Here is a 21,995-nt window from a genome sequence, read left to right on the forward strand (position 1 = left end):
GAAAATGTCACCTGTATTTAACTCTGCATTTTTTTCAATTTAACTTGTATTATATGCAAATGAGCCTCTAGGAGCGGGGGGCGTTGCACCTGCTCCTAAAGGCTCCGCCAAAAACATGCCGCCTGTGTGAAAGAGGCCTAAGGCCCCTTTCACACGGGCGAGTATTCTGCGCTGGTGCGATGCGCGAGTTGAACGCATTGCACCCGCACTGAATCCGGACCCATTCATTTCTATGGGGCTGTTCACATGAGCGGTGATTTTCACGCATCACTTGTTCTATATTCTGCGTTTTTCACGTAACGCAGGCCCTATAGAAATGAATGGGGTTGCGTGAAAATCGCAAGCAAGTGCAGATGCGGTGCGATTTTCACGCATGGGTTCTAGGTGACAGTCTATTCACTGTATTATTTTCCCTTATAACATGGTTATAAGGGAAAATAATAGCATTCTGAAGGAATCGGGGGGGGGGGAAATCGGGTCCCTGCGTCACCAGGTGGTATCTGCAGGACAGTGCGCGCCTGCTGTCGCGCACTGTCCGGCAGATACCACCTGGTGACGCAGGGACCAGATTTCCCCCCCCCCCCAGATTCCTTCCTGTTAGGATTTTCCTGTGAAGACTGTATAAAAGGCTCCCAAGGTCATCTAATTATATCGTCTTCTTAAGAAATAGAAGCTACTCAATCACAAATTAGCATTAATAGAACTGGACATAATCTGGGAATGAGGACGCTGGAAGCAAATCCAGCCGAGTGGTGCACTGAGCGGAATAACGGGACTGCCGGAAATTTTGGCCATATACCGGTTAGCAAATTTCCCTACAGCATTGTGCACCTGAAGTTATCAAGGCCCTCAATACTCCACAAGGTCTGAATGATATTCTTTGTGGTAAAAAGGGTAACATACAGACGAACTCTGTGATAACATTACCTGCATGGAAAGGGACATTGCCCCAAACATCAAGTGGATGTCCATTTTTTACATCTAAAAGGGACATTGTGGATATCGCTACCCCAGAATCTGTTCACAAAGACCACACAGGTGCAATATTGGAATTCCATTTAGGCTATCCTATATAATAAGCCTTACAATATTCAAAGGACTCTTTACATATAGGGTTCTACCACCAGTGGATTGCCGTCTATGTTTTATATTTTTATGTGATTGTTATTTCCGGAGATTGTATTTTATTGGATCGTTTTATTATATGTTGAATTATTTCTGCCGCTTATACTCCATTGCTGAGCTAGTGGCTATTAAATGCTGTTGATGTGATCCGCATAGCGAGTGCCAGTTGTCCCTCTATCCTTTTAAACACTGTGTTCTTGCCCCTATAGAGGTCAAGGGGTCAACCTCATGTGTAGCTGTCGTGGTGGATAAAATGGAAAAAAACTAAATAAATAAAAAAATCCCATTTTTGTGAGTCTGGATTGATGCACAATACAATAAAAAAAAAAAAAAAAAACATTAACGATACACATATGGAAAAACTAATTTATTTAAACATGAACTGGTGGGAAACGATCACTGGATAAACTGTTATAACCGAGCAAATACAAAATCAGGTAAAAAGTTAGTATCAATTTATCTAATATTTGCTTTACTTAGTTCGGTCCCAACATAAAAATACAATTTTCTGTTTGGGAGGAAAATATTAATTATATTAAAAGAAAAAAATATATATAAAAAAAATAAAAACCCTTAGGAATATGTATAGTGACAATACTGGTATTTTTCATGGAAGCATGGAGCATGTATAAATTGACAACATGGTGTTAACATAACCCAGTCTTCATACATTTCCAGGAGGAATAATAAAAGGATGACACGAAGCAGAGTTTTGGCGCCCCCGATTTGCTCTCAGGGTGAAATGCAAGTATTTACGAAGCATTAAATGAAGAATGTATCAAAGCCATTCATAAAGTTAGGAACACTGCCCAATAAATACACTTCCATGCAACGTATACAACACATGCTTTTGTCTAGGCATATGTTGCCCATTCCTCAAAGGGTATGCCAGTGGATACCATCCCAGGAGAGCCCATAATGACATTGTTTTGGGCTCCATTAGGTGAATGTTGCTATGGAATCTTTACATGTTTACCAGAAATGTATGTTAAGTGTAAGGCTTAAAGGCTGTGTGCACAGAGCCCAAGATAGACATGTCAGGAGAGCTGGCAGGTCGCCTTCGAAATAAATCTTCTGCACTGCAGTGCACTGACTGCGTACAGTGTCAGGACATAGTGCACGTAGGTATGCTCTATGACCTGACGCTGTGACATCGGGTCACAGTGCAACACTAGGCCAGCAGAAGACCAGGGAGCGGTGAACATTGGCACAGTCTGAAGCAAGGAGGTTAGTTTGGTTATTTCATATTTTTGTTTGATGGAGATTGGGGGCTGATGAGAATTTCCCCCCTTATTTTCCTCCTCTATATCCAAGGTGTATCTTACAGTCTGAAAAATACGGTAGTTGGATAGCATTAGACCAGTGTTAACACATTTTCATGCTACCACATCCATTATTCACCCGCTGACCTGTCCAGTGGAAAGACCTGTAATATTATAACTCTACTGTTTATAGGGCATATAAAATGCAATGACACCAAAAACACTAAAAAAACAGCGGCTTTTGTCTGCTTTTTATCAAAAGCAAACTTTCATTTAGTCTATATACATTTATAAAACACTTTTTACAATATTCTATGGGCCCTCTTTATCAAAAGGTATCTTAACAGTTAAACTGACCCATTTTTTTTTTATATTTTTTTTTTAAGTTTCACACCAGAATACTGTCCAATTTTTCAGCTTCAGACATAAAAAGTTATGGATTGTTGTGTGCAGAGCATTTCACATTTACATTTTACTATACATGACTCTTTTCTCCTGTTGCAAGTAATTTTGATAACATACGTTAGTCAAAAAGTAGCATTTTCCCCAAAATACTGGGTCAGTGTGATAACAGCCTATTTTAAATTAGCCACCACTTCAGAATCTGTTTCCTAAAGAAGCGTCCATCCATAGTCGTGATGCTTTTTAAAATATTTTCAGTCTTCCATTTCCAATTCACGCTTCAAGCTGCAGAGGAGCAAACAGAATATTTTAATTTTTATTTAAAAAATAAAATAATCATTTGGAACTGAAAAATAAAAAATAAAAATTGGAATGCTAGAGTCAAACAATACCTGTTTAGATATGCATGTACGTTATCATATCCATGGTATTTGGCTAGGTAGACCAAAACACCGGTGGCACACCTGCCATTGCGCTGTCGGCAGAAACTGCAGTTACAGATCCCTCTGCATGGTGGGCATTTCCATTCCTGAAAAGAGAAAAATCTAAAGTGTACAGAAAAACAAAACAGCCAGTGATAAGAAATAGCAAGTATAAAACACTTTTTTTATATATATTTAAATGCACACTTACTGGGTCTAATAACGCAGTCTTCACATCCTCTCCATATCTATTCTTTAGACAAGGGCCACAGAATTGGCCCCTCACACCGTTGCAATCAGGATGTCGGCAGTTCGTCTTTGTGTCTACAGTCTTTTGGCGACACTGATGACAGGTTGAACCCTACGTTAAAACAAAGTTAGATCCATAGGTATGTGCACTAGTGAGACATTAAAATACTGAACTGCACCATGTGCAAAGTGAAGATGAGCAAGATCTGTCAAACTAGATAAAAAGTGTATTATATTCTGGCTAGACAAAACATTATCAGGTAGACTATTTATGAATGGCAGAATAAACAGAAGATCAGTGAAGCGACAAAAAAAAACAAAAACAAATGTAGACATTTATGTACCATGTTTATTGCTCCATAAGGCTCACTTTTTCATCCCAAAGTAGGGGAAAATGGCAGTGCGTCTTATGAAGTGAATACTAGCGCTTGTGTTACGGAAATGCTCATTAATACTCAGTAGAACCAGGGAGTGGTAAATATAATACTCCTGGTGCTGGCTGGGCTGTACTCACCGCTCACTGGTCTTTTGCTGGCGCTGTTCTGTGTCCCGACTGCAGACAGTGTCAGGACATGGTGCACACTTACATGCACTATGACCTAATGCTGTGCAACGTCAGGTAACAGGAGAGCGCTATAGGAAGAGTGCGCTGAATCTCTAAGGTGGCAGCACTGACCGGAGCAGGCGTGGCAGGTTCTTTTATGTTTGATTAAGATGGGTGTATGATGAAATGTATTGTTTTCCAAATTTCCTCCTCTAAAACCTAGGTTTGTCTTCTATAGAGTGAAAAATCTGCTAATCATAATGCAACTCATTACAAAGAATACACTTACTGTTACTCTGTTGTAGACTTTTTCTCGTGCGTTGAAACAGATGCCATCCAGTTCCTCTTCTGTTATGTCCTCAACTGGTCGGATAATATGAGGAAGGGTCATGGAACTCTGGCGGCGGTACCTCGGCACATAATTTTCTTCCTGGAATAGAACATAAGCTGGATGATAAGATGTTATAGTTAAAAAACAATATAATAATCCAGGGATGGGAGAGGATTTTAATTAAGGGAAGGGGAGTAAGAAATCGGAATTCTACACGTTTACCGGTACATAAGCATTCAAGTTATTATGTAGTAAAAAATAATCTAAGCCTTTTTTCAAGCCATCAACTGTTCCATCTGTGACCACCTCCTGAGGTGACTATTCCAGAGTCACAGCTTCTATAGATTTGTTTAAATGAATTACGTCGCCCCTTAGAACCCTCTTCAAGACAAAATAAATTTTACTCTTAATCTTTCCTTATATCTTTGGTCCTGCTGCCTACTAGGGCAGAACAGCTTTGTCACCGCATTGTGCTGCGCCTTTTTGTCAGAGTAGGTCCCACTCAAAGAGGCGACCTTGGCGTGGCGAGTGGGCTTATGTCTTTTGATCAAAATGTACACTAATGCCTCTTGTACAGCATGCAGTATGGGGGGGCTGTACACTTCAATATGGTGCTGAGAAGAGAGTTTAATTAGATCAAAGCATAGTATTGTGGATGTGCGATCCAGTTCTGTTTTTCTTCCCCTGGCATTTCCTTCAAACTAAGACCCTCCAGCTCCCTTATCCATTTAGTTGCTCTTCTTTGTACTTTTCCAGCTCCGGGGCATCCTTTCTATGGACTGGTGCCCAGAACTGTACTGCATATTTCATATAAGGCCACATGAACGCTTTGTAAAGTGGTAACATTACACCCTTGCTCCGCGAGTCAATGCTTTCTTTAATAAATGACAATATTCAGCTGGCCTTAGAGGCAGACTATTGACGTTGTGCTGTTATTTAGCCTATGATCTACAAGTACACCCAAATCCTTTTCTACAAGTGACTCCTAGTTTCAGGTTTCATTTTTTACTCTATATAAAATACTTTCACACTCTCTAAAAACTACAACATATGAAGATTAGAATTCAGGCAGTTGATAAAGTGAAAAAGCGAGTGTACTGCCAATGGAAATGGCTATGCTACAAAAGGAAATGAGCTGCTACCTACATTGTGGGCTTAGCATGATAAAAGAAATATGAAACATACAAGATTGTAACACACAACAGACTGAAGTCATTACATCTACCTACTGCGCATTTTGACCACTTATACTTGGCAGGGGGTGGGTGAACTTACATCAGACTCCTCATCCATCTTTCTTTTTCTAATCAAATAGTAGCGGTCATCTTCATCATCATCATCCGGGGTGGGGCTGGGAGGACCATCAATGAGAGATCTGGATCTGGTATGAGGTCGCGAGGTTCTTTCAGGATTCCTTCTTGTTTGTCCAGGAGTACGTGGAGTTCTGGGAGTACGTTTTATTTTCTGAAATAAATTGTTCAAATACTGAAATCAGAATATCACAAGTATTTCCCATCCATTCCCTTCTTTTTGCAGTTCTTATCTCTTTCTGTCCACCCTCAGCACAACGCCTGCATATACAAAGCTCTTGTGGTAAGACCATTGGTACAAGGCTAGTACCCATCAATACCCAGATTGCTGCTACTTACCATGATAGGAGAGAATGGACTCGGGGTGGACAGGAATTCAGGTATGTTTTTGAGTTCTGCCATCAACTTTGCAAGCTGAAAAATAGGATTTTATTGTCTTATCAATAAAGAAAAAAAAAAGAAAAAAACACAACTAAAAACCATATAGTCTGTTATTTTGCAATAATGACATGAAAGAAAATTGAGAGAGTCTTTTTCTCCAACTGAGTAGTTTAGTGCTGCATAACTGTAAAAACACAAAATGCAATCGCACACTGCAACCAGCACTCTGCCTTGCCTTTATGCTGGATGTTGAATAAGGCATTGGTGTACATTTTGGCCAAAGCGTAATAAGCCACTCACCGCGTCAAGGTTGCCTTCATGAGTGGTCCCTAACACTAGTTCCTACCTTTTATGGGCCATGACAGCCACAAAGTCCAGGGAGCGCAGATACAGCATGCATGCCAAGCACACTCTGCTTTTAACCCCGTCCGGTGCCATTACAGCTTTAATCGGATCCAGGGATGCAAGTACTCACATGCATGCTGAGCCCACTTTATACTTCTCCTGGAACCTAATGGTTACTGGTAGGTGCTGTATAAGCAGACTCAGTTTTATACTGACTTTAAAACCAGCCTCCAGGGGGCAGATTAACTGGACAGGTGTGCTTGAATAACCTTCAAAATTTTGACTGGGGCCCCCAAAGCACCACTGTGCAGGGAAAAACTGACTAGGAGGTGCAGTGCTAAACTATGCTAGAACATGCCGTCATTTTATAAGACGTATAAGACGAGAAAAACCCCTTTAGGGTGCTTTTAGCTCCCATTCACTTGAACAGGAAGATCAGTCGCAGTAACGGAGAACTGCCTCTACATAGTGTATGGAGCTCCATTAGGCTGTTTACTTCTGTAATCTGAAAGCTGACCAGTGGGGTGCTGGACACGCAAACTCAAATTGTGGGTGGGTCATCAATATTTATCCTGGAAACACCCTTTAAATAATGGTTTATTTTATAGAAAATCTGTAGCCAATACAGATATCTAACCAAGTCTCCACAGTTTTGGCATTTCTCATACACTGTGCACGGACACATAGCCAAACACTTCACATACCATCTCTTTGTTCTGCTTTATGTTCAAGGCACGTTTCTCTAAAAAATTGGGACCGCTCTCATTGTCTGACACATCAGACTCTTCCTTTTCTTGTTTCTTTGCCACCTTCTGATTTCCCTTCTTTGGTGCACTTATTCTTGGACTCTTTTTCGCTGGAAACTTCAGGGCTACTTTCAGCGATATATTCTTTTTGGCTTGACCTCTTGTGGACCTTCTAAGCATTTTAGGCCTCTCACCCTCAGAATCAGATTCGATTTTCTTTATTCAAAAGGAAGAAGAAAAAAAAATATATATATTAAAAATCTATTGACCCAAATGGATCCCGACCACTAGGCTTGAGCGAATCGAGCTTCGGATCATAGATCTTTCAATACAGCATTAAAATGTATAGGCTCCGTGTAGGCAAAGTTCGTATTGCCCCGAAGGCTCACGTGACTTTGGGGCAAAAAGAACTTTGCCTACACAGAGCCAATACAGCATTAAAAGTGAAGTTAACTAACTTCAGATCTATGATCTGAAGATCGAATCACTCAAGCGTAGACACAACCATCAGGCAGTAACTTAGAGGAACTTTCATGGGTCCAGACATTATAAAATAACTAGCAGGATATGAAGGGCATAGTGCACGGATGTAATAATGCTTACTAGTTTGTCTGGGGTCCACTGTGCGCACGTTCACTATTCCGGTGCAATTCATTAGCATATCAGGCGGGAACAGGGAGGATGAGACTGTCCTGTTTCAATGGGCGTCTCCTTCTCCCCGGCTGTATCATGGTCCAATCACAGCAGAGAATGTGAGTTTTTTTTCTCCTGGCTGTGACACTCAGCTGTGATTGGACTGTCTGAGATACAGCCAGGGAGACGGAGACGCCTATTGAGAAACAGGGCAGTCTCCTCCTCCCTGTACCGATGCTATGCATTAGCATACCATGCGGGAATAGTGAAGGGGGGGGAACGGACGGACAGCGGGCCACCGGAGGAAAAAAATAAATAAAAAATATTGCCACCTTGCCCCTAACTACTCACCATATCATTTTCTGAAAACCCGCAAAATGATTCTGCATCCGAATCCTGAGAGAATATTCTGGCCAGTTCTTTGCTTGTCCCTTTTCTAAACGTGTTTTTCTGATCGAGAGAGAGAGGGTAAAAAAAAATAAAAAATTAAGAGTATACACTTTTAGCTTAGTAATTTTCCATAAAATGCTCAGAGTGAAAAATCACATTTACAAGTGCACTATAAAAGAATAGCTTTTGTTACCAGGAAAATGGCAGAGGTTTAATAACCATTTCCGAGCGGTTATGGCAATCATCAAGCATCTTAGGTCAGGTGACATTTCAAAGGGGAGAATAAGTAGATAATCTACTCTCAACAATTACTACCTAGACCTGCTAGCAAAAGGTAAAATGAAATTACAGGAGATGGTGTATATTCATAGGCGCTCTATAGAAATGTTAGCAGAAGCATGCAGGTTCTAATCAAGCACAACACATTACTTGCATTTCCAACATGGAAAGCGCAGTTCCAGAGCACGCTTCTAACCACACTTACTGTGTTTGCAAAATTATCAGAGCCAAAACTGTCACAACTGTCATCTGAGGAGGACGAGGTCTCCATGGAAATTAATTTCACATTCCGAAATTTCTGGAAATTCTTCGGCTTTGAAAGTTCAGCACGCTGCAAAGGATAAAGCAGGGACAATATTTTTTTTAACCATAGACATAAGCATCATAAACAGAAGGAAAAAAAATAATAAGTTACATGTCCAATAGTGCAAAAATTCTAAAGACTGCGCCTCCTACTGGACAGATCCAGAGCAGCTCCTTGCAGTGTGATAGTGATATAGAATAATCTATATCTTTTACGCAGAATTGATACAAAGTACATTAGGAACAGATCATTATTTAGTAAGGCCTCTTTCACATGAGCAATACGGAGTGTGTCAGGGAAAACCTGATGGTTCCGTTTTTTGCGACTGCGTTCAGTGTGTGCATTTTTTCAGCACTGATGCAATCCGTTTTGATGCGTTTTAAACATGAAGAAAAATCTAAACCCCCTAGCAACCAGTGAAAAACGCATGAATTGCAGGCGGATGCCTCCCTTCTCATGCAAGACCCATTCACTTCTCACTGCAAAAAAATGCACCAAAATGATACACAACTGACAATACTAGCTTATTCTTCAGGTCGATGTTAAAAGCTGAAAACTTTGCCAATATCTTCCAGTCAGGAACATATCAGAGCCCCTCGTGCACCACGTCACGGTGTCTCAGCACGCATGGGGGTCCTACCACTAAACTGCCCGTGGTGTGTGAACAGGGTCTGAACAGTGCAATTAACCCATAGCCAGGCTCTCACATGCCTCCATAGTGGTATCACAAATGCATTGTGACGTAAAGTAAAGCTGTGAGACGTAAAATAAAGCTGTGAGTAGGACCCCATGCGTGCTGAGACACTGACGTGGTGCAGGAGGGGCTCCGATATGTTCCTGACTGGAAGATATTGGCAAGGTTTTCAGCTTTTAACATCGACCTGAGGAATTAGCTAGTATTTTGATCTGTACAATGTATCATTTTGTGTAAAATGTTCTTGTGGTGCATGCGGTCGGCACTGGCATCCTCCATTGTACCCATTTTTTGCTGTTGTTTGCAGACCACATGCGGGGGAATTGCTACCCCGGTTATAGACACGCCGTCTGGGTTTGGAGCATTTTCACCTGTTTAGGCCACTTTTTTCAGTGAGTTTTTTCCCATTCACTTCTATGGAGCCAGAGCTGTGTGAAAACGCACAATATAGAACATATGCAATCTTTCCTGAACGCAGAGACGATGCATGAAAAACGGACGGGAAATTTGCTTGTGTGAAAAAGCCCTTACTGTAACTAGACACACTACACTGTTCACATGACAGTCAGCCTCTATCGACAGCATTAGCAAATTTGCCTATCCTCACCAAAAAAAAAAAAAGAAAAAAAGAAAAAACTATGACAGATTCCAGTACAACTGAATGAGGGTTGTCATGTTTTGGTGGTATACATTATACAATGGACTGGACAGTGTAGAAGGCTCAATGGTAGTGTGAACAGCGCCTTAAGCTACTTTCACACTCACTTTTTGTGCAGATCAGTCATGGACGGATCTGTTCAGATAATACAAACCATCTGCATCCGTACAGAACAGATCTGTTTCTAGCCAAGACGGATCCGTCTTGAACACCATTGAAAGTCAATGGAGGACGGATCCATTTTCAATTGTGTCAGAGAAAACGGATCCGTCCCCATTGACTTGCATTGTGTGCTAGCACGGAAACCAAAACGCCAGTGCGAAAGTAGACTTACTCCTCACAGTGACACTGACCCCCTCACCTAATCTCTGTTACATGCCTGGAGCATGCCATACATACTGGTCACCACATAACCGACTGACCACCAGTGGTCACGTGCATGTCAGACTGATCCAGGGAGGACGTTGGTCTCGGGATGCTCTGACAGGTGAGTGGGATCTGCCAGTTTTTGTCCGATCCCGGCCAACGCCATTTAATATAATCCTGACGACTATAGCACTTGGCCCTCTCCCGATAACAGCAATCTCCAGTACAGGAAGCAGATCACTTACTGCTGCAATAACCGTGTTTAACGCAGAGAAACCGCAATTCTTCACTTCCCACAATCTGATTTTCTGCTCCTGTACGCATATAAATCCTTGCTAAGACAACGTATGGCGTATCTCACCATGTCGCTGCTTTGATTATATCCAGCGTGAACTTTCAGCTGTACAGATGGAAGGAATTTAATTGAGAACTCTCATCTGGTGACATTACATAGTTTAGGCTACTGTCACACTGGCGTTTTGGCTTTGTTTTTTGAGATCCGTGCAGGGCTCTCATAAGCGGTCCAAAACGGATCAGTTTTGCGGCTTGCCCTAATGCATTCTGAATGGAAAAGGATCCGCTCAGAATGCATCTGTTTGCCTCCATTTCGCTTACAGAGTTTTGGTGTCTGTCTGACGAAACTGAGCCAAATGGCCAAATGGATACAATGTAAGTCAATGGAGGACGGATCTGTTCTCTATGACAATATGGCACAATAGAAAACGGATCCGTCCTCCATTTACTTTCAATGGTGTTCAAGACGGATCTGTCTTGGCTATGTTATAGATAATACAAACGGATCAGTTCTGAGGGATGCACACGGGTTTATTAGCTGAATGGCTCCGTCTGTACAGATCCATGACGGATCCGCACCAAACGCGAGTGTGAATGTAGACTAATATCCATCGGACTGACACTGGAGCAGCTGGAATATCTCTTTGCTTACTGAAGGATGAGTTGGGTGCACAGAATGCACGCCCCCAGGCTGTAGCAGCACAGGAGACGCAACACGGATTAGCTGGCATCGTGCCCGGATGATATTGCATGAGCTCCGTATAAACCAGGGCTGACAGTACCATTTATTAATAAAGCATGGCCCACCAGGACTGATGCTCCAGCGGCACATATTGGCCCTTGTCTAAGGGCTTGGACATGGAGGTGCTCTGTGATTCCTGTGAGGCACTGTGTAATGTCCTGAAAAGGGCCATGCCACAATCATGACTCATTTTGGTCCATTTAGAAAAGCGTGAAGATTACTCAAAACAGCAAAAAGTGGGGTAGTCGCCCGCGGCAACCAGTCAGACTGCTGCTTTAACAGTAAAACCGTATAATGTACGTGAAGTGGCTAATTAATCCATAGGCTGGTTCCATAGAGGTCTGTGGCACGTGTATACAGCGTTTTAACGTAACCTGCAGCAGTTCTAACCCCAGGAAGGAGATTTCAGAAGTGACTACATCATGGGATCGCAGTGCATCTCCGACAACCCTTTTAATGCAAGTCGCATGTCTTGCAACTTTTTACCTATTTCTGGTGCCCTCGCCACTTCAGTGAAAAAATGGTTTGCAACTTTTTCCCCCCACTCCTTAGAACAGGCATCGCACAACAAATGTAGTTTTTATTTTCTCCATAGTTTGCATTTAACACATTTCAGTGGCTCCACAGCGCTGGACCCCGACATGTAGCTTTCCAGCATGCTGGGAGTTGTAGTAGCACTTATCCACCTAGGTCCTAGGATGTATTGCATACAGCAGGGTATATCCCTCTCTGCCCCGCACACTGCATTTCGCGCGCTTTCAGCTGAATCACGTGCCATGCACCCTTTCCCCTCCGGCCCGGAGATCCACGTGTTCTGCTCTCCCTCATCAGCCAGAAATGCAGTCACAGCGCGCGATTTTCAGAAGATAAATCTCTTGTTTTGCAAAAAGTTAAAAAGCACGACGAGTTACAAGCAGGAGCAGCACCCTGACTGCGCGGAGAACTACAACTCCCAATATAGCCTGCGAGCTCAGAATTATAGTCCCCCCCCTACCAGAGAGTTTAGTAGTGACTGCACAGACTTCAATGCATGGTGTGGTGACTCCAAGCTGCACTACAGGGGTCTGACGGAACTAGGATGCAAACACGTGGAGGCGACTACAGTATCATCATCGTAACGTCAGGTACTGGACGCGTCTGCCCCGCACTCACCTGCAGCTTAAAGGGATCCATGATGACCGAAAGCAGAGCTGGAGTGCGCACAGCTGTGTCTACCGCTGGACTAGTCTGATTTCCCGCGAAAGTTTCCCCGCGAAAAAGTTTGTAGTCAGGGGTGGTGGGGGCGTGGTTTTCTCTCACATCAAGAGCGGCGCGAGAAGGGGCGTGGCTGTCTGCTGCCGTACTGAGGTGGACGAGAAGGGGGCGTGTCTGAGATAAGGGCGGGAATGTCCGGAGGTCACCGAGAAGTCAGGGCTGAGCTGGCGCCAATTGTGTGAAGGGGCAGACTCCATGAGGCGCCGTGTCCGGACAGGCAGCGCTGCAGCCTTCCTGAGGGGTCTTATCTCTATGGAGAGAAGTAATAATGTATGTGTCATCGGGTTTCCTTGCGAGGAATACGAATTATGTGCGCCATTGGTGTCGGTTATCAACCCCCCAGAAGAGTTGGCAAATGTGGGAGAGATTTATCAAGACTGGTGGAAAGGAAAATTGGTTTAGTTGCCCATAGCAACCAAGCAACCAATCAGATTACACCTTCAATTTTTTTTTAGAGTGCCTTTACAAAATGAAGAGTGGGACCTGATCGGTTGCTATGGGCAACTAAGCCAGTTTGCATTTTCAATGGTTTTGATAAATCTCCTCTATAGGTTTTTGTCCTTGTAAACAACGTTTCTTTTTTGTATGTAAATGGATTTTTACAGCACAATCACACTTTCTGGTGAATGGCCATGGTGCGAGGAATCGGATGCCCCAGCAGATATTAGTTACTCCAGTGACTGAAATCTGCGCCAGTCACTAGCTGGATGCCCTTAACCCCTTCCACCCCGGGCCAGTTTTCACCCTCCTGCCCAGGCCATTTTTAAAAAAAATCTGACATGTCACGTTATGTGGTAATAACTTTAGAACACAGGTTTGCATCCGCACTTGCTTATTCACTGAAGCCCCATTCACTTTTATGGGGCCAGGGCTGCGTGAAAAACGCAGAATATGGCTACATGCACACGACTGTGTTTTGCGGTCTACAAATAAAATAAAAACGGATGACATCCGTATGCCATCCGTTTTTTATTTGTGGATCCATTGTAACAATGCCTAAAACGGGCTAGAATAGGACATGTTCTATTTTTTTTTTTTTGCAGGGCTACGGAACGGACATACTGATGCAGACATTTTTTGCGGACCCATTGAAATGAATGGGTCTGCATCCTATCTGCAAACAGAACGGACACGGAAACAAACAACGTTCGTGTTCATGTAGCCTATAGAACATGCTGCGATTTTCATGCAATGCAGAACTGATCCGTGAAAAAAACGCTCATGTAAATGAATGGGTCAGGATTCAGTGCGGGTGCTATGTGTTCACGTCACGCGTTGCACCCACGCAGAAAACTTGCGCCCCCCACCCCAGTATTAGAAACATTGGTGGCGCAGTGCGCGTCCCCCCCCCCCAGTTTTAATCATTGGTGGCAGTGGCCACAGGGTCCTCTCTCCCCTCCTTCTCCGATCGGAGCCCCAGCAATGTAAGCCTGGGGCTCCGATCGGTTGCCATGGCAGCCAGGACGCTATTGATGCCATGGTAAGCTCCATGCTGCTGTGTGCACAAAGCACAGGGACAGTGTGAGCTCCTATTCACCCTGATAGAGATCTATCAGGGTGAATAGGACAAGGGTTCTAGTCCCTAAGGGGGCTAAAAGTTAGTTTAAAAAAAAAACACCAAAATATTAAGTATAAATGAAAAAGAAAGATTTTTTAAAAAAAAGACAAAACTACACATTAACAATAAATATATTCATTTTCAGCAGATTTGTGTAGGATAAACTATCGGCCTGAAAGTTCACAAATTATCGGTATCAGTATCGGCCCTAAAAAATCTATATCGGTCGATCCCTAATAAATACTGTTATTCTGTTTATGTGATGGTATTTCACTACTGTGGCTATCCTTTGGTGTCTGACAGAGGCGAATGAGTGGAGACTCTGCTGCTTTCTGTGGCCTTTTGCTTCCCTATATCCACGGATTATTGGAAAGAGTCTAAAGTGGTGTTTTTCCTGCCTTCTGGAGCAGCGTGGGCCAACTGGAAAAAGGATAGGTACAAGAATATAATTTACATTCCTTGTATTGATTTTTTTAGATACAAAAAATAAATAAATAAATCCCGCCTGCCAGCTTGACGGCCTTACCGCCTGCCATCCTTTACGCCCGCCTGCCTGCCGGCCATTCTAAATTTCCATAAATGGAGAGTAAGTAATATTTCTATGGGTCTGCTTGTCGTGTGTAAAGTTCAAATATAGTTTTATATATATATATATATATATATATATATATTATTTTTTATTTTTTTTAATAGACATATCTTCTTCAAGTGAGGCCGGGAGGACTCCTCCACGCCGACGTCGCAGACATGATACGGTATGTCAAGTTGGATTATAATAATATTTTGCCATTATTCTAATTATGTTTTTTATTTGTTCTCGCAGTCATCGTCTGAGGAGGAGTTGCATCCTGGCCAAGAAGAAATTGCAGAGGGGATAATTGGGGGTGGAGGACAGCAAATGGTAGGTGTTTACTTTTATATTTTTTCCCCCAAAAAATACATGTTATTGTATGTTATACAATTATATATATTTTTTTCTATTTTACAGCCATCTCATCCCGTTGCCTCTCAGAGAGGTCCTCGAGCCTATGCCAGAGGAAGCCGGGGAGCGTGTGGCGGTCGGGGTCGTGTGAGTATTTGCAATCAAAGTATTTCAAATTTAAAAACTTTCAAACTGTATTTTAAATGTATTTATTTTTTCTTTGTTTTTTAGGGTTCCAGAGTCTCCACCAGAATGGAGGAGGAGGAGGTCGGATTTTTTATAGATAACGAGCTCCTTATTCAGCTGGTGGAGGTGCGTCCAGCGTTGTGGGACCACACTGACCGCCGCCACGCAGACAATCACGCTACTCTGCTCCTCTGGCACGAAATCGGTGAGGCAATTGTGCCGAATTGGGAGGACCTCGGAGACAGACAGCAGGAGCAGTGCCGTAAGTATACATTATTTCATTTGTAGATTGCGTACACGTATGTTTTATTGCTCAGAAGTGGTTTACCGTCTAGTCGATGTGGGTCAATGCCACCGATAGTTTAACAACAAATGTATTTTCATTGTCGTTGTGGCTAGATCAATTAAATAGTAAACCATTTTTGATGTCACAAAATCATGTATTTTAAAGACTAACCTTTTATTTTTTTGTTTTCCAGGGGCAACAATCATGGTTCAGTGGCAGTCCATCAGGGACTGCTACGAGAAGGATTATAACAAGGAACTTCGGACCCCGAGTGGTTCGGGAGGAAACTCAAGGCAAGAATATCGCTATCATTCCGCCTTGGGGTTCCTACGAAGAACCATAGAGCTGCAAAAGTAAGAGATTATGTTTATAGAGATTCTGAATTATGTTATCCAATCTGTGTATGGCCAGGCAGACTGTCATTTGGCACTCTGTCTTGGACATCCACATAGTATTTTATGGAGTAGAGATGAGCGAAGCGTGCTTCAGATTGTGTTTTTTTTTTTTTTTCTTTGCTTTACAGATCATCAAGCAGTACTCGGGCACCCGAAGTTCCTCAGGAGGCGGTCCCTGATGAGCCGGTCACCGCGGGTCCCTCTCTTCCTGCTCAAGCAACTGGTCAGGACTCCGATGTTCCCCTACCTCCGCCCCCTGGCGACGCAACGATGGCCCAATTAGCCCCATTATTTGAGGCCATCATCCGTCGCCAGGGGACAGGTAGGAGCCGTCAGGCGGACTACGAGGATCTCACAAGGCTCGTTTACGAGTGCTTGATGGGATTCACAAATAGAGTTGCCAGATTGGAGGATAATTTGCGTCGTTTTCAGGAGGGGGCGGTGTTGACGTTGCAAATGAGTCCGGTGCAACTTTATTTGAATTCGTTAGTCCCCGTGATGGAACAGTTTACGCCTGACCAATTGTTTGAGGCCAAAAAACTAATGGACTGCGCCTTGTGGCAAGTGCAACACCGCCCCACATCCTATCTCCCACCCCACACCTATCCCCCATCCCAGTCCCAAACCCATGAGCTATTTTCTCACCACTTTTCTCCTTCTTCTACTCCTCATTACTATCCTCCAACCTCGTTCACCACTCCCTCTAACCTAGCTCAGCAAACTCCATCTCCTGCCCCATCCTCCACTTTAAATACTCCCACTGTTGCACTTGCCCCAACGTGCACTTATTTGTCCACAGTTGCAGAACAGCAACAGGACAGAGGGGTCCTAACCCGTGCACTGCCCTCCACCCCCCACTCTTCTAGTCCCCCCAGGCCTGTTTTTAGGCAATTATAAAAATGTTTTTTGTATTTTGTTTTGTATTTTTTTTTATATTTTCTGATAATTTGTATATATTAATAAATGTTATGTTTTTGAAAATCTATTTATTTGTCTTTATTTTTTTATAGGTTTTTTAAGTTGGGGATAAAAATTGGGTTCTTTTTGAGCCATTAAAGGGGTTATCCGACTTAAATAAATCTATTCTAATTGCTTTTATTGTAGTCCAGTGAAAGTTTATTAAAATTACTTTCATAACCTATCTATCACTATTTGGCCAGTCCAGTTCTGGGTCATGTGACCCCCGACGTCAGTAAGCCTGCTCTGCTGATGACGTCTCGTTTACAGCCTTCTCCCTGCTTGAGGCAGGGGCCAGGCTCTGTAAACGAGACGTCAGAGCCTCTGGTGCCCTCCCCCCTCCAGCTCTCCTCACACTGCCTCGGCTCTGGTATGCGATCGCTCATACTCAGTACATACCAGAGCCGAGGTGATCTCTTATCCGGCAGCAGGGTATGTTATTCCCTCCTGCACTCACTGGGGCTAGAGGTGGCAGTTTGTAAACGTTCCCCTCTGCATCTGGGGATCGTTATTACAGCCCTGTCCCCCCCTCCCTCACTAGTACACATTGAACACCCCCTGGGAAATATAAATAAATAATTGGCCACCATCATCATTATTCAGCTATATAAAATCCCGATCTGCTACCAATATATGTATTTATCTAAGCAATATCCATATTGAATATATATTTGAATAATATAGATATTGCTTAGATACAGATAATGCTAATGATATTTTCACACTAGCGGCAGGACGTATCCGACAGGCTGTTCACCCTGTCGGATCCGCCCTGCCGCTATTTGGCCGCGCCGCTGGACGGATCCGTTATTGCAATGCAATGGATCCGTCTACAAATGCTGCTAGGCTACTTTCACACTTGCGTTCAGAGCGGATCCGTCTGAGACAGATCCGCTCATATAATGCAGACGATGGATCCGTTCAGAACGGATCCGTCTGCATTATATTGTAAAATAAATTCTAAGTGTGAAAGTAGCCGCAGACGTATCCGTCCAGACTTTACATTGAAAGTCAATGGGGGACGGATCCGTTTGAAAATTGAGCCATAGTGTGTCACCTTCAAACGGATCCGCCCCCATTGACTTCCATTGTAAGTCTGGACGGATCCGTTTGCCTCCGCACGGCCAGGCGGACACCCGAACGCTGCAAGCAGCGTTCAGGTGTCCGCCTGCTGAGCGGAGCGGATCCCAAACGGTGCCAGACTGATGCATTCTGAGCGGATCCGCATCCACTCAGAATGCATTAGGGCTAGACAGATGCGTTCCGGGCCGCTTGTGAGAGCCTTCAAATGGAACTCACAAGCGGAGCCCCGAACGCAAATGTGAAAGTAGCCTCAGTTGTAACACTGATCGGCGGATCCAGCAGGCACGCAGCTCCGACGACGGAGCTGCTTTGCGGATCTGGCGTTGCAAAACAACTGAAGGACGGATCCGTCCTTCCGGTCTGCGCATGCACAGACCATGAAAACTGTGAAAAAGACTGCCAGAGGGATCCGTCAATCCGCATGACAAGCAGATAGACGGATCCGTTCTTGCAATGCATTTTTTTTTTTTTTGCAAAGTGCAGAGCAGGGTGAGGGAAAGGTCAGGTTGTTCACGCCCAGAAATATTCATGAGGCAGAAATCAGGCTTTGTTGTTACACGCCCCCTCAGCTTTGTACTTCAGCAGGTAAACACAGCAATAACAGAACCATGAAAAGGTGTAAATATGGGTTTTAACTTGATGAAATCTAGCTTCACCAAATTATATGTATATCCTGATGGATTTTAAGAGGTTTTATTTTTTCTAAATTTACTCGGATAACCCCTTTAAACTTTCCCTGCACTGGCAGGCGACACAAATATTTGTCGCTCCACCAGCGTAGGGAGATGGAGGGCTCTAGTGCTCACATATTCTGCTTACACTGGTGGAGCGACACAAGTATTTGTGGCTCCGTCAGCATGGGGAGATTATGTTGACAAGAGGACTAGTGTAGAGATGAGGGATCTGACATAATCTGCCAACACTGGCGGAGCGACGCAACTATTTGTTGCTCCTCCAGTGTGGGGAGAGTATGTTGACAAGAAGACTAGTGTGGAGAAGTGAGGCCGGACAAAATCTGCCAATGCTGGCAAAGCGACACAATTATTTGTCGCTCCTCCAGAGTGGGGAGTTGATTATATGCATATATAAAGAATCAGTATATGGTATAAAAAAAAAGTTTAATAAATTGAAACTAATTTTACAAAACAGGTTTTGAAAATCAATAACTACTGTATCCACCCACCCACATAACTACGCAACCAAACTGCATCTAGAATATTTTAATTTTAGGGTATTTTCACACTAGAGGCAAGCAACTCCAGCGGGTGAACAGCCTGTCGGATCCGTGCTGTCGCTAGTATATGCGTACCCCTGGATTCCCGCTCCGGCCCCATTTACTATAATGGGGGTGGGCCGGAGTTCCGGTGGCAGCATGGCAAACATGCCGAGAGGCGGCCGGAATAAAACTACGACTTAGTTTTATTCCGGCCGCCTCTCGGCATGTTTGCCATGCTGCCACCGGAACTCCGGTCTGCCCCCATTATAATCAATAGGGCCGGAGCGGTAGTCCGGGGGCACGCGTGCACTAGCGACAGCACGGATCAGACAGGCTGTTCACCCGCCGGAACAGCCTGCCAGAGTTCCTTGGCGCTAGTGTGAAACCAGCCATACATTAATTTTTCATGAAAAAACCCACAAATAATTGAAATGCTTTGGTTCTGCCAGTCCACTCTTCCTGTAGCGGAGCAGAAATATTGAGCAAAGAGTCTCTCATCCTGGAATCTGCTACAGTGGTCCTTGGTCAAAAACTTTCAATACTGGCCAAATCGCTGTCTTCAGGGATCAGCTCGACATGTAGCGGTTCTTTTATGAGGAGGTAGTTGTGCAACACCACAAATGCCTTTAATACCTCATCAACAGTTTCTATTTTTAGTTGAATAGGTTTGGTGAAAATCTGCCACTTAGCCACCAGAATGCCGAATGTGCATTCCACCATTCTTCTGGCCCTAGTCAGGCGGTAGTTTAATATGCGTTTACTCAGGTTTATTCTGTGGCTGCAATAAGGTTAATTAGATTGCCACACATCTGAAACGCTTCATCAGCAATGAGCATAGGGGGGAACATCAGTACCTGGTAGAGGTTGAAGTGGTGGAAAATCAATTGTCTATTGCAGAGATGGCCAAACTGAGGCTCTCAAGCTGTTGCAAAACTACAACTCCCTTCATGCTCACACTGCCTACAGCAGGGCATGGTGGGAGTTGTAGTTTTACAACAGCTGGAGAGCCTCGGGTTGGCTATCCCTGGTCTATTGTATAGCCTTCGACCCACGTCAGAATTTTTAAAGACCATGGAATCATTGGTTCAGCCATAAGCCCCAACATTGATTGCCACAAAACGCTACTGGGCATCAGCGATGGCCGTTAATATAATTGAAAAATATAATACGTATATGTTTCCCCTTCCACTGCCCCAAGACAGTTAGGAAATTGGCACACCTCCCAAAATTTTTCTGACATTTCGATCCACTGTTGCCTACTTGGATGTGGTATAAATTCTGCATGCAACTGCTCCTGCAAAGCATGGCCCATATCCTTCACAATCAAGGAAACTGTGGATATTCCTAGACGAAACTGATAATGAAGGGACGTCAAACTTTCTCCTGTTGCCAGAAATTTATCAGAAGAAAATAAAAAAAAGTGTAAATCAAAATGAGCAAATGTTAAAAAATAAAATAAAAAGTCCCCTAAAAAAAAAGAATACAAGCTAAATAATTTGGTTGGCCGTGTTTGGGACATAACTGGCCATACCACTGTTAAATGCTCAAATGCTAGCATTGCTCAGTGAAGTCAATGGGCCAGATTTATCATTAACTCAAGTCAGAATAATGGAGTGAAAAAGTCGCGAATTTTTGCGCAATCACTAAAACTGCACAAAAATTTGCGACTTTTTTCTGCTCTGCACTATGCTCGCCAGTTTTCTGAAAGTGGGCGTGTTTTCTTATGTAAATTAATCTCTAGACAGATTTACTATTGAGACTTTAAAAAGTCGCAAAAAAGTCGCAAAAAATTGTGCAATTTCACTCCAGTGAGGACCATGCTTATCTTATGAGACTTTTTAATAGAACATGCGACTTTTTCGTAAAGACGTGCGACTTTTGTAAAGCTGCTTACTGACGGATAAACTGCTACCGTCAAACCACGTTTATTACAGTCTTAAAGGGCCGATCATAAATCTGACTTGGCTAAAACTGACTTTAGCCATATGTGAAAGTGGAGTGAGCTGTCAGAGTAGTGATAAATCTGGCCCAATGTCTCTATTATAAGAGCCGGTGAAGTCACAGTGAATAATGCTAATGCAGAGCCTCCTAAGCCCTTGGCCTGTGCAATCAAGCGCTGCGCTAGGTAGAGTAAACTATAAAATACAGAAAATGTTCATACCATGGGATAAGGAAATATGTCTGGGTTCAGCTTTGAACTCAGAAAAACTACATTAAAAAAAATTATACAAAAATAACAGTTACTAGCAAAATATAAAAATTTTAAAAAATTTATAATTTCCTTATGGTAAGCATTAACCGTTCTGCAGGTGAAATACTTTGACGGAAAATGGTGTCCTGTCTTTCGATGCTATGAGACACCCTTTGTAGCAGATCGTCGAAACTGGAGACGCTCATCCGTAGGTAGTCAAGAAACTTGTCCGGATAATTCCGCAGTTCGGGGAACAGAACTTCGAATGCTCCCCTTCTTATTCTGGCAGAAGTGATCAGATGCACCCAATAGCGACGGCGCCGTCTGGCTCGAAGACGTCTTCTCCAGCGGGAAACAAGTATTAGAGCCTGAAATCCAAACTGAATGTGGTCCGGCATCATCTTTGCTATCTTCTGAGGCAGCATCAGAGGGGTATGTGACCTTCGGTTGTCTTTTATAGCCACTGTACA

The 21,995-nt window shown here is 43.4% G+C and overlaps 2 protein-coding genes across 3 annotated transcripts; one reads left to right on the plus strand and one right to left on the minus strand.

Annotated features, from left to right (window-relative positions):
• Nucleotides 1–1,741: 1,741 nt before the first annotated feature.
• Nucleotides 1,742–12,745, minus strand: CDCA7 (cell division cycle associated 7). Of its 2 annotated transcripts, XM_044303546.1 has the most exons (10): nt 12,630–12,745; nt 8,625–8,750; nt 8,102–8,200; nt 7,076–7,333; nt 5,985–6,059; nt 5,611–5,799; nt 4,294–4,434; nt 3,423–3,572; nt 3,182–3,318; nt 1,742–3,074 (listed from the first exon to the last, which is right to left on the minus strand). In XM_044303546.1, exons 1-10 carry the CDS (start codon nt 12,648–12,650, stop codon nt 3,044–3,046), a joined length of 1,227 nt encoding a protein of 408 aa, XP_044159481.1. In that variant the 5' UTR covers nt 12,651–12,745; the 3' UTR covers nt 1,742–3,043. The 2 variants fall into 2 exon arrangements, with proteins under 2 accessions (XP_044159481.1, XP_044159482.1); XM_044303547.1 differs by lacking the exon at nt 12,630–12,745 and having other exon boundaries at nt 8,621–8,745.
• Nucleotides 12,746–12,883: 138 nt separating this feature from the next.
• On the plus strand, nt 12,884–16,975 carry LOC122945366. Its single transcript, XM_044304439.1, has 8 exons — nt 12,884–13,001; nt 14,767–14,875; nt 14,983–15,044; nt 15,113–15,190; nt 15,278–15,358; nt 15,443–15,659; nt 15,877–16,036; nt 16,207–16,975. The coding sequence occupies exons 2-8, from the start codon at nt 14,869–14,871 to the stop codon at nt 16,973–16,975; spliced, it is 1,374 nt and encodes a 457-aa protein (XP_044160374.1). The 5' UTR covers nt 12,884–13,001; nt 14,767–14,868.
• The last annotated feature ends 5,020 nt before the right edge of the window (nt 16,976–21,995 follow it).

The sequence above is a fragment of the Bufo gargarizans genome, chromosome 8, assembly GCF_014858855.1.
Source record: "Bufo gargarizans isolate SCDJY-AF-19 chromosome 8, ASM1485885v1, whole genome shotgun sequence".
In the NCBI taxonomy this organism is placed as follows: Eukaryota; Metazoa; Chordata; class Amphibia; order Anura; family Bufonidae; genus Bufo; species Bufo gargarizans.

Coding starts and splice junctions, on each gene's coding strand:
- LOC122945366 (XM_044304439.1), top strand. Junction 15,045..15,112: donor GACGTCGCAGACATGATACG/GTATGTCAAGTT, acceptor TTGTTCTCGCAG/TCATCGTCTGAGGAGGAGTT. Junction 16,037..16,206: donor AGAACCATAGAGCTGCAAAA/GTAAGAGATTAT, acceptor TTTGCTTTACAG/ATCATCAAGCAGTACTCGGG.
- CDCA7 (XM_044303546.1), bottom strand. CDS start 12,650: ATGGATCCCTTTAAGCTGCAG. Junction 7,334..8,101: donor GGTTTTCAGAAAATGATATG/GTGAGTAGTTAG, acceptor TTTTGAATAAAG/AAAATCGAATCTGATTCTGA. Junction 3,319..3,422: donor AGACTGCGTTATTAGACCCA/GTAAGTGTGCAT, acceptor TTCTCTTTTCAG/GAATGGAAATGCCCACCATG.